This window comes from Diceros bicornis, chromosome 32 (genome assembly GCF_020826845.1).
Source record: "Diceros bicornis minor isolate mBicDic1 chromosome 32, mDicBic1.mat.cur, whole genome shotgun sequence".
Taxonomy (NCBI): Eukaryota; Metazoa; Chordata; class Mammalia; order Perissodactyla; family Rhinocerotidae; genus Diceros; species Diceros bicornis.
This window is the reverse complement of record NC_080771.1, coordinates 3,900,899-3,912,360: the sequence shown is the minus strand read 5'-3', so window position 1 is coordinate 3,912,360 and position 11,462 is coordinate 3,900,899. Positions and strand designations below refer to the sequence as shown.

Below are 11,462 nucleotides of genomic sequence, written 5' to 3'. Positions count from 1 at the left end.
TGCCAGGGCCAAGCCAGGGTCGCGGTGGCTTAGCCAGGCCCCGAATGAGGGGCCCAGCGCTGCCTCCTCCGCCTCCGCCCCCAGTAAGAACCACCCAGCTGGGGAGGATGGGCAGGACTGGAGAAAGAGGGGGGAAGAGAAAGACCCCCAAGGCCGCCACAGGCAAGCCTGCGTCATCTCGAGGCCTGCCAAGGGCCCCTTGCCCCCACATTCCTGCCCTCCAGGAGTCCCCACACCCACACGGACCAGCGCCTACAGCCACAGGCACGCGCTAAGCCACACGCGGCGGCTTTCCTGGAAACGTCCAGCCTCCTTTCGGGATAGAAACATTTTTAAACCCTGAGAGGCGTCTGCCTGCCTGGCCAGAGGGAACGGCGTGGAATCCGGCCTTTGTGAGAGCCCCAGGGTCCCGAGAGTGAGCAACCTGCCCCGGGCGGGAGATTACGTTTCCCATCTCTCCCTCCAGTAGGCGACTCCACCTACGCAGCACCTGGCTGCCCGAGTTCAAGGTCGCTGGCACCTCTCTCAGGGCGGGGAAGCCAGACACCCCTGCTCCCTGAGACATAAACGTGGGTTAGAGAGCCCTGGGTTCTGAGAACAAGCGTGCCCACTCAGAAGCAGGCCCCAGGGAGGGCACCCCAACCTCCCCCAGCTCACAGGTGCCCCACCAGCCACCCCTGGACACTCCTCCCCGACGTGTCCTCACACACGTAACAAGAGACATGAGTCAGAGCCTCCAGGAGCCGGGGTTGGGAAAGGGCCTCCACGTCCCCCATGGAGGCCCCCGGAGCATCCCTGTGCCATCGTGAGAGGAAACAAGGACGCGCTCTGTGCACACAGAGGGGGTCCCCCACGTGTGTCGTCAGGTGAAGAGCGAGGTGCGGACAGGTGGGGGATGCTGCCGCCGGCTTAGCGAGGAGGGCAGGGGAGACTGTCCATCCGCCGAACTGTGCACAGACATCCCCATGGAAGGAGAAACCGCCTGTATAGGTCCCTTCAGCGGGGACATGCTGACCAGAAAAGGATGCGCGGGAAACTTCCTCCCACACGTCCTTCATGCCTTCTGAGTTTTCAACCATGTGAATGAATAAAGTTAAACAGGATGGGGGAGGCCGGGTTGCCAGATAAAATAGAGACTGCCCAGTGAAATCTTGCAGGAGACCCGCTCACACTAAAAACGTCTTGGTTGTTATCTGCAATTCAAGTTTGCCTGGGCGTCCTGTAGCCGTCCTTGTCGGAACTGGCAGCCCTGCGGGCGTGGGTTTCAGAGCCACGCCTGCCGCTGCCCTGCGAGTTAGGGGCTCTGCTTCGGTGGCTCACAAGCTCTCTGAGCGCTGCTCCATGTCAGGCACTGTTCCAGGCACGAGGGTGCAGCCTGGAGAAGGGGGACCCCTCCCCCGAGCCTGCCCACGAGGAGCCCACACTGAATAAGCTAAAAGGATAGACAGAGGGAGGGAAGAGGGCTCCAGTGGAGGCAGCAGCAGGGACAACGGGCCTCGGGCGGAAAGGGCCTGGAGGGCAGGGGGGACAGGAGGATGGGCTGGGGTGAAGTGCACTCAGGGGGAAGGAAGGAGGGTCAGAGAAGTGAGCAGGGCCGAGCTGCGGGGTCCAGGGTGAGGGGCTGGACTGTATCCCACGGTGGAGGGGTGGGAGCAGCCTGGAGGTACTCATGAGGGCTTTCCCCAGATGCTAACTCAGCATCGATGGCCTGCAGAGGGGAGTGCCCCGGGGGACTGGGCCCTGGAACATCAGCAGGATGAGGCCCGAGAGAAAGCGGGCAGACGCTGGGGGAGGCTCACAGGCTGGCCCTTGCTCCCCCTGGCAGTCGGGCCAGCTCTGAGGACGGCCCAGGCCAGACTGAGAGGGAACTGGAAAGAGCCTGCCAGGCTGACATTCTTGAGCAAGCCCCAAGGATGATTCACCGAGCACCGCCAGACGAGCCAGCCTCCCGGGAAAGAACGGCCTGGGCAGGCGTGGGGCAGGCTGGGGGCAGGACCAGGGCCCCCTGTAGGGGCAGCCCAGCCTCCCCCACCACGGGACCCTGAGGAAAGTGGCGCCGGCTGAGAGGGTGGGGGCACCGGCCAGACAGGCGGACATGGCGGGTCAGAACCCAGGACACACAGAGGCTCCTGCCCGGTAGCCCCCTGGCCATTGCCTGCTTTCCCGAGTGTCATCCAAAGCGTATTTTTAATGTTTTTTTGTGTGTGTGTGTGAGGAAGATCAGCCCTGAGCTAACATCTGCTAATCCTCCTCTTTTTGCTGAGGAAGACTGGCCCTGGGCTAACATCCGTGCCCATCTTCCTCCACTTTATGTGGGATGCTGCCACAGCATGGCCTGACAAGCTGTGCGTCGGTGCGCGCCCGGGATCCGAACCCGGGCTGACAGCAGCGGAGCGCGCGCACTTAACTGCTAAGCCAGGGGCCGGCCCCACATATTTTTTAAATGTCTCTAAAATCTGGGAGATGAGTGACAACCTCATGGAAAATAAATTAATAGTGACTATTATTTCTAGAACGTTTACAACGAGCCCAGGTCGCAGTGAGTGCTTCACTCGGATTAGCTTTCCCTTGTGAGGTAGGCACTGTCTTTCCCATTTCATAGAAAAGAACACGGAGGCCCAGAGAAGCTGTTACTCGGGGCCTAGAACACGCCCAGTGACGGGGAGCTCACTCCCACCCAGGCAGGCCTCTCCCCACCTCTCCACAGCCTTGAGGAGAAAAACGCTCTCCCTCTACGGGGGTCTTCCCCCGGTGTGGACCCGCTCCCCGCGGTCCCGGCCCCCAGGGTCTCCTCAGCCAGCCCCGCCCCCCGCCCGCCGCATCCGCGCCCTCGTACCCGGGGGTCGATGACCAGGTAGGTGCGGATGTTCATCTCTTTCAGGTAGGGGTCTCGCTGCTGCCCGTGCCCGTCTTCCACCTCGTACGCCTTATCCAGGTGCTTCAGCGTGGCCTCTGTGATGTGCACGCGGCTGGGGGGACGCGCGTCAGACAGAGCAGCGGGCTGGCACCCACCGGGGCGCACGGTGGGCCCCGCCGCCAGGTCACTGGTTCCGTTTCTGACCACCCCCCAGACCCCCCGGGCAGTCCGCCCCAGCCTCTGACCCCACCGCCGTCCTGCGGAGCCTCACCCGGGGACTCCAGCCGCCTCCATCCGGTTGGCCAGGGACACGTCGTGAGACCACACGTCGTACTGCCACTTGCGCAGCCCGATGACCCCACACAGCACGTTCCCAGAGTGTATGCCCACACGCATGCTGATGTCCACGCCCGTGGCCTCCCGCACCTGCCTGGGGCACAGCAGTCCCGTCACCCCACCCCAGCCAGGGCCGCCGGGGGCCTGAGCCCTAGCACAGGCTCGCAATCCTGGGGACGATTGTGGCCCGGGGCGGGGGCAGGGCGAGGGCTGCGGGGGGCGTGAGGGAGGGGGCAGGCCCAGTCCCAGGGGAGAACGTTCTCAGCCTCACGGGACTGCCTCCTTAAAAGGGGATGAGCCCCCCACCTCTGGGAGTGTGCAAATGAAGGCTGCTGCCCCCAAGCTCAAAGGCTGTTAAAAGAAGGAAGAATTCCAGCTATCATTGGTCACTGTGGCTCATGTCAAAGGCCCGAAAATCCTAACGCTGGTGTTTCCTGGCCTGGCAGCCCCAGCTGGGGTCTGCAGAGGGGCCCAGGCACCACCCCAAACCCACTCGGACAAGCACATGGGGGCCTGCTGCACCCCCATCTCTGGGAAACGGAGGCACCGGGGGTCACTGGCACCACTCAGTACCAGAAGCCCCAAGGTAGAGCTTCCCTGGGGCACAGGGCACCCCCACACACGAGCGGGGCCTCGGGGTCCCTTTGACCAGTGGCTGAGGGCCCGAGGAGCAGCCGGCACCGTGTGTCCACCCACGGGCTGGGGGTGGACCGAGCCTCAGGGGCAGAAGGGGGCCCTGCACAAGCTCCCATGTTCTAGGGGAGAAAACTGAGGCCTGGGGGTGGGGACCCGGCCGAGGTCACACAGGCGGTGATGCAGAGCCCAGCCAGGACCGGACCCCGACCCCTTGTCCAGTGGTCTTCCCGGCAGCACCAGCCACTTCTGGTGAGATTCAGGAGGGAGGAGCTGGAGCCGGGTTTACACCCTCGAGCTACCCACCTGCAGGCAGCCCAGCCACACCCTGCTCTGCCCCCAACACTGGCTGCTCTGGCCAAGCCCGCCTGGCCACCACGGCGGGGGCTTCCCAAAGACACAGCTGCTTGGGGCTCCAGAGAACCTCAGGCAAGCTGGACGTGGCTGGGAAGGAGCCCTGGGAGGCTGGGGTCTCTCTGCAGTTCTGAGGCCCAGTCCTGACTCCGGGGTCCTCACAGGAGGAGCAGGAAGACGACGGAGCCTTGGAATCGGCCCCTGAGTCTGCAAGTTTCTCCTGCCGGCTGCCCTGAAGCCCTCCTGCTGGGATAACGCTCAGTCTGTGGAGGAGCCCAGCTGCCCTGTCCTCGCCCCAGCTCTGAGCCTCGGAGACTCTCCGGGACTCGGAACCCCAGCGGGCCCAAAGAGAGGGATCCGGGCTGAGGGATCCAGGCAAGCCACCTTCACCCCCAGCCTCAGTCTCCTCATCTGCAAACTGGGGACAATACATTCCCCACCATGCCTTGGGAGCAGGAGGGGTCCACCGTGGGGACAGGCCCAGCGCCCCAGGCCCGCCCGTGATACCTACTTGATGGCCTCACACATGTCCAGCCCCATCTTCACGCAGTTCCGGGCGTGGGTAGGCAGGGACACGGGCAGGCCCGACACGCAGTAGTAGCAGTCGCCCAGGATCTTGATCCGCATACACTCATTGGCCTGCAGGGCAAGGGAGAGGCCTGGTCAGTGACGGCCAGGGGGCCAGGAGGCCAGGGTCACACATGCCAGCCGCCACCCCCACCCTCCAGGGTGAGCCAGGCTCTTTCCTGGCCAGAGGCTTCCTCTGGGGCACCCGCCACCAGCAGCTTCTGGGCATGGCAAAGGGCTGGGGCCACGGGACTCTCCCAGAGGGACCCCCAAGAAAGCGTCAGGGAGGAAAGCCAGGGTTACTAAGGGCGGCCACTCGAGTGCCTCTTGAGATGGCACTGGCTTTACTTCATTCATTCATGCAATGTTTGAGCGTCTACTGAGTGCCTGGCCCCGCCCCAGGCACCGAGACACAGCCGTGAGCCAAACAGACACGAACCCCTGCAGCCATGGAGCTCCCACGCCGGTGGCAGAGCTGGACACTGAACTAGATAGATAAAATCTAGAGACACCCAATGAGGATAAGTGCTAAGGAGAAAAATGAGGGGTGGGAGGGAAGAAGAGGTTCCTAGGGGGCCAGAGAAGGCCTCTCAGAGAGGGTAACATTTGAGCAAAGCCCCAAAGGAACCGAGGGAGTAAGCCGTGCCAGCATCTGGAGAAAGAGCGTTCTAGGCAGAAAAAAGCAGCATGAGCAAAGGCCCTGAGGCCAGAAAGCTGTTCGAGACACAGCAAAGCAGCCAGAGTGACTGAAGTGGAGCAAGCAGGGGAGAAGAGGACAGAGAGCTGGCAGTTGCCACAAGCCAAGGGGTCAGCAGGTGTCAAGGTAACCCAAGAGATGGCTATGCTGCTGGGGATGCAGGGTTTGGGGAGAGGGGAGAATGCAGAAAGGAAAGATGGGGGTGGGGAGAGAGGCTGGGGTCACACAGGAAAATGTCCACGGAGGGGACGGGGAGGCCCAGGCAAGCCGGCTGAGGTTCCACCTGAGGACGTGCTGGGGCCACCAGACCCTCCGTGAGCCCTGGGCAAAGGTGGCCACACACACCAAGGCCTGGGGGACTCTGAAGGAGGAGCTGCAGGCTCCCGTCCCACTGCCCACCCCCTCCCTCGCGGAGGCCTCAGCAGGCAGCCTGGGCCTCTGGCTGCCCTGGGCAGGGAGGCCAGGGCCGGGTGCATTCACGCCCCGGCTCCCTCCTGCAGGGTCCCAAAGGGCTGGCTACCCCCAGAACCAGTGTCCTCTGTCTCCAGATCTAGTGTCCACCCCACCCCGTGCCCACCAGGCCTGGGGGCGACCGCCCAGCCTCAACAACCTAGCCGAGCACCACCCTCCTGAGGCCCCTGCCCCTGCCACGCCTTGTGAGCCGCCTCCGTACTAAACCCTCCCCAGTGACCCCATCTGAGTGTGCCGGCGGCTTCCCGCTGGGCCCCGTGTGGCACACGCTGAGTTCCCAATGGCCTGGCGAGAGGAGTGAGCACAGCAGCTTCCCGGGAAGCAGTGGGAAGCTGGCAGAGGGCCTGGAGACCCGGGCACAGGCTCCAGGCTCCAGCCGCCCTCCCCTCCTCCGGGGCCAGGCACGAGACTGCCCTCTGGACCCAGCCCCGCCACGTGCCCCAGGCTGCTCCTCCGCGTGGCTGACAGATCCACTGTGCCTCTGACACTTACCAACTGGACATGTTGTGTGAGTGTGTTGGGGGCAGAAGGTGCCCGGGCCCAGATGCAATGCAGGGGCCTCGGAGAGAGCAGACCCCGGCTCTCGGAAGGAGGTTACAGTTCTGGACTCTGACTGCTGATAAGAGCAAACGCTGGACCAGCCCTGCCTGTCTCTGCCCAGGGACTGGATGCTCCGGCTGGAAGGCTGGTACCTGCCACGGCCTCCCTCTTCCCATCTGTACAATGGGGCTGCCTCCTGGGCCTGCCACAGAGGGAGGGCTGTGTCCAAGAGGGCAAGGGAAGGTTCTTGGGCTTTGTGGCAGAGAAAAGGCCATCTGCGGCCTGAAACCCAGGCCCCCTGCCCCACATATGGCCCAACTTCTGGGGACTCCCACCTGCTGGTTCAGGAGAAGTCATGAAGGAAGGAAGCCCCTGAAGGAAGGCACCAGGCTACACAAGCCCTCTGAGTCACTGGGTCCACTATACTCAAGGTGGAACAGTTCTCCAGAACACCCCTGGCCTACTGTAGCTTGGTTACCCCCTGTGATGGGAAGCTCATCCTCTGAGATGGAGTCCACTCCTGGTGAGGCAATCACTCCTATGACTGAGCAGCTCTGACCAGGACAAGTTCTTCCTAGTGTGGCGCCTGAACTTGCCTCTGTCAAGTTCTAGACCATTGATCGTCCATGCATGGGGTCACCTGGGAGGCTTGGGAGGCTCTTAAAATCTCATGGGTGTGGGCATGGGCACTGGTGTTTTATTTAAGCTTTCCACCTGATCAAATATGCAGCCAGGATAGAGAGCCACAGCCTTAAATCTTACACTTGGGTCTCTCCTTAGTGGCCACCACTTCCAGGAAGCCTGTCTTGACCACTGGAGGCTGGGCTAGGCACTCCCCAGCACCACCCACCCCGCCCCCTGCAGCCCTCTTCAAAGCACAGAGCAAGTAGGCCGGGAGCAACCTGAGGGCAGGCCCGAGGCCCCATGTGAGCTCAGCACTCCCACCAGCAGCTCTCAGGAGCATTTGGTAAATTAATGAATAACTGAGGCCCCTCCCCCGTTGACACACACACAGACACATATAGTCACACACACATGCACATACACACATGCGCACACACACACTCGCACACACCCCGAGCTGGCTGCTGCTCACAAAGGCATACAGTGAGACCCCAGCCCAGCCCTGCCTGCCCTCCAGACCTCTCTCCCCTCGGCTGGACCCTGGACCCTCCTTGCCCAACGCCTTCCCCCACTTGGTACCCGCCATGCGCCCCAGGGTCCTCAGGTCATGTCCCACTCCTCACCTCCGCCCTCAAGTCCTTGCACAGCTGACCCTGTGACCTTGTCCCCCTGGTACTCTGTCGCATTCACAGGAAGCCAAGTTCATTCCAGGGGTACAGGGAGCTTTCTCTCTACTCCAGGCTTTTGCACATGCTGTTCCCTCTGCCTAGAACACTGCTCACTGGTCTCTTTTTAGGTTTCTCAAACTTTAACGTCCACGTGACTCACTTGGGATCTTGTTAGAAGGCAGACTCTGGGTGAGGCCTGCCATTCCAGTCCTCCCAAGCTCGCAGGGGAGCCCAAGCTGCCAGCCTTGTGTAGTAAAGCCACCTCCTCCTCCAGGCAGCCTTCCCGAGCCCTTCTGAGCTCCTGAGCCCCCCTGCATCCCCTGATGTATACTATCAGTCTCCCCCTCCCCAGCCTCACACTCTGGGGGACAGGATTCTGGCTGCCTTGGCCACCACTCGACATCCACCCTACCCTGGGGCACTCAGAAGTGTCTGCTGACTGAATGCTAAAATTCAGCCAAGGCGCTGGGCACGCGACACCACTGGGATGCAATGGGAGGGGGCTCCTGACTTTACCAGGTGCAGAGGGGAAGGCGCTGGGCACAAGACACCACTGGGATGCAATGGGAGGGGGCTCCTGATTTTACCAGGTGCAGAGGGGAGGGGAGGCACAGGCTGGCGGGCTCACCTTGGCGATCTGGTCGAACTTGCCAAAGAGCTCGTTCAGCACCACCACCAACTCTTTGGGGGAACAGTCGCTGGCCAACTGCGTGAAGCCCACGATATCAGCGTAGAGGATGCTGGGGGGGCAGTGGGAGGATCAGAGCCAGGACTCTGAAAGACGGGGCTGCAGGAGCCCAGGGACCATCCGTCCAGAGCCCCCGAGCACCTGCCAGCCCTCACCCCATCACCCCTGCCACTCCTCAGCCTCCGCAGGGGTGGGAGAGAAGGTCCCAGCCATAAATACGAGTTAAAGCAAAACAGAGCAAACCCCGGAGTCTGCAGGGGCCCTTAAACCCCCGGCCCCCATCACTGCAGACGACTGAATGGCGGTCTCACAGGCGGAGGGGCAGAGCGCACTGGCTCCCCAGAACCTCCTGCTCCTTTCCTGTACCTGGATGTTCACCGTAGCACAGACTTCAGAACTGAACTCCCTGGTAAGATGCGACTCCACGCGCCCTGGAGCCAAGCTGCGTGCCCAGCCCTTTACACACATCCAGTGCTTGCACTACCCTCGCAAGACCCCCATTCTACAGAGGAGCACACTGAGGCTCAGAGAGCTTGAGACTTGCTGGGAAGTCAGAGCTGCAATCTGCACCCGAGCTCCCAGCTCCAAGCCTGTGAGTTCTGAACCACAGCCCAGACAGGAGGCAGCGGGCCAGCCTCCACTGTAACGCTGAGCCTCTGGGCAGAGGCCCAGGGTGGGGCTCACAGCACATCTACAAGTCACCCAGGTTGGCACAGTCAAGATTCTGCAGCGGGGCCGCCCCGTGGCTTAGCGGTTAAGTGCGCGTGCTCCGCTGCTGGTGGCCCGGGTTCGGATCCCAGGCGCACAGCGACGCACCGCTTCTCCGGCCATGCTGAGGCCGCATCCCACGTACAGCAACTGGAAGGATGTGCAACTATGACATACAACTATCTACTGGGGCTTTGGGGGAAAAAAATAAATAAATAAAATTTATAAAAAAAGGAAAAAAAAGATTCTGCAGCGCCTTCGAAACAGCTGAAGACAGGTGTCAGGACTGGGGGCTTCAGGCAGTCACCGCGCCCTGGGGGCTTCACCTCCTCTTGGAGGTCCTGTGCCCCTTTGAGCATCATCTGAAAGGACCCCTTTCTTCCCAACAGTCATGTGTGTGCACAGAGTTTAACAATGTAGAGGGCTATCGGTTCTCCCCCAACACCAGTCTGATCTGATCCCACTCCCGGGGGAAACAGATGGGGAGACTGAGGCCCAGGGAGGGGCCTGGATTTACCTCCCCCTATCCCTCTGTGGGCTGGGGTCTGGGCCTCCAGACAGGAGGGCAGGGAGGCCGCCTGCCCGAGACCCCCTGGGAGACATTGCACACAGGCCCGGCCGGCCACCCACCTGACGTTCTGGTGCCGCTTGACGTAGAGGCTGTGGAAGTTGTTGTCGGGCATGTAGCGGCGGTCCCCACGCTCCTTGAGCCTCTCGATGATGGCTAGCTTCATGCCCATGGAGATGTGGGCCGGCAGCACCGACAGCAGCAGGTTCTCCTGGGCACCAGTAGGGGGCACAGCAGGGTGACGTCTACCTTCTCCACCCTCCTGCCCGCTCTGCCCACAGCGCCCTCCATCTCTGCTGGCCTACACCCCCACCAACCCGGCCGGGCACATCCTTCTGTGTCCCTAGCCCCCCCCTGAGGTGAGGCCTGCATGGGTGTCCAGCCATGCGTCCCACGCACACGCCGCTCAACGAGCATCTGCCATCCACGGAGAAAGGACACAGGACGTGGGGCCTGGGAGACGGCTAGGGAGGCTGGGCAGGGGCCAGGCTGTGGCTCTCGGGGGATGCGGGGTGCCCACCTGCTGGCGCTTCTCGATGCGCAGCTTACGACGGATCTGGATGCACTTCACGGTGTAGGTGAAGAGGTCACGGGAGGCGTCCTGCATCTGGTACTTGTGGAAGGCGCCCGTGAGGTTCACGCACAGGAAGACGACAGCATCAGCCAGCAGCTGAGGGCGGGCCGAGGGTGGGCTCAGCATGCCGCCGGGCCCGTGCCCGTGCCCGTGCCCCTGCGGCACCAGCGCCCTTGGTGGGCTGGTGATGGCACCCCGCCCCATTCCCTGACCTCCAGCCCGCTCAGGTGGGCACCCTTCCTGGGGCAGGCAAGGAAACAGGCCCAGACAGGGCTGGTCTCCCAGTGGGTCGCTGTGACAACAGGACAGGCCTCAGGCCCTTCTCGGCATCTGCCGTTCACTGCCTGGTCCAGAAGGGCTTGGGCCCAGAGGCCAGAGAAGCCAGTCCTGGGGGAGGGAAGCCCTCTTTCCGAGAGGCAGGAGCACATCACCCTCAGAGCCCAGAGCCTGAGGGGAGTGCCGAGGACAGTCACAGAAGGCACAGCGCCCCGCTGGCCCCCAGAGCTCTGGCCTCCACCCCTGGGAGTGGACCCCAGGCCCGGTTAGGAGGACAACACATCTCTAAGTCACCACTGATTATGAATGAGTTTCACTCACTCAACACAAAGACTCAAGAGAGGGCGCCCAGGGGTGCCCCCCACCCATCAGGACGGGTCTCTGCAGGTGAAACCTCGGGACAGGCCCTCCCCCTACAAGGGTGCACTGGGCCCGGGACGGAGGCCCGAGGCCAGGGCTCCCGGGAGGGGCTGAGCCTCCGGGGTGCACAGGCCAGCAGAGGACAGGCCTCAGGGCAGGGTGCCTGCCCGGGGGTGGCTTTCCAGTGGATTCAGAGAAAGCCTGGCCTGAGACCGTTTGTCTGGAAACACACCTGGGCCTCTGGGACCAACTCAGTCAACCAGAGCCCCATGCCCCTCACCTGCAGCCCCAGGCTCACGCTGGGCTTCGTGAAGGCCCCCATGACAGCGCCGAGCACCAGGAGGTGGGAGGTGCTGGAGACAACCCCCACCACGACGGCTCCCTGCATGCTGAAGGGCAGCAGCGTGTACACCACGAAGACGACGAACAGGAAGAAGGGCACCTGCGGACAGGGCGCGGTGAGGCTGGGGCCCAGGACAAGCCCGAGACTGAACTGACATCGGGCCCCCGCAGCCCCTCATCTTCTGGGGATGGCCCCAGA

General features: G+C 62.7%; 1 protein-coding gene across 6 annotated transcripts in view; it reads right to left on the bottom strand.

Annotated features, from left to right (window-relative positions):
• ADCY7 (adenylate cyclase 7) overlaps positions 1-11,462 on the bottom strand; it is a 63,666-nt gene that overhangs the window by 13,782 nt on the left and 38,422 nt on the right. For all 6 annotated transcript variants that reach the window (XM_058527776.1, XM_058527774.1, XM_058527773.1 and 3 more), the window contains exons 4-10: positions 11,202-11,363; positions 10,232-10,381; positions 9,774-9,922; positions 8,376-8,487; positions 4,692-4,819; positions 3,129-3,287; positions 2,837-2,969 (exon numbers count right to left, since the gene is read on the bottom strand). In XM_058527776.1, the coding sequence (XP_058383759.1) occupies positions 2,837-2,969; positions 3,129-3,287; positions 4,692-4,819; positions 8,376-8,487; positions 9,774-9,922; positions 10,232-10,381; positions 11,202-11,363 (993 nt within the window). The remainder of the gene's footprint in view (positions 1-2,836; positions 2,970-3,128; positions 3,288-4,691; positions 4,820-8,375; positions 8,488-9,773; positions 9,923-10,231; positions 10,382-11,201; positions 11,364-11,462) is intronic.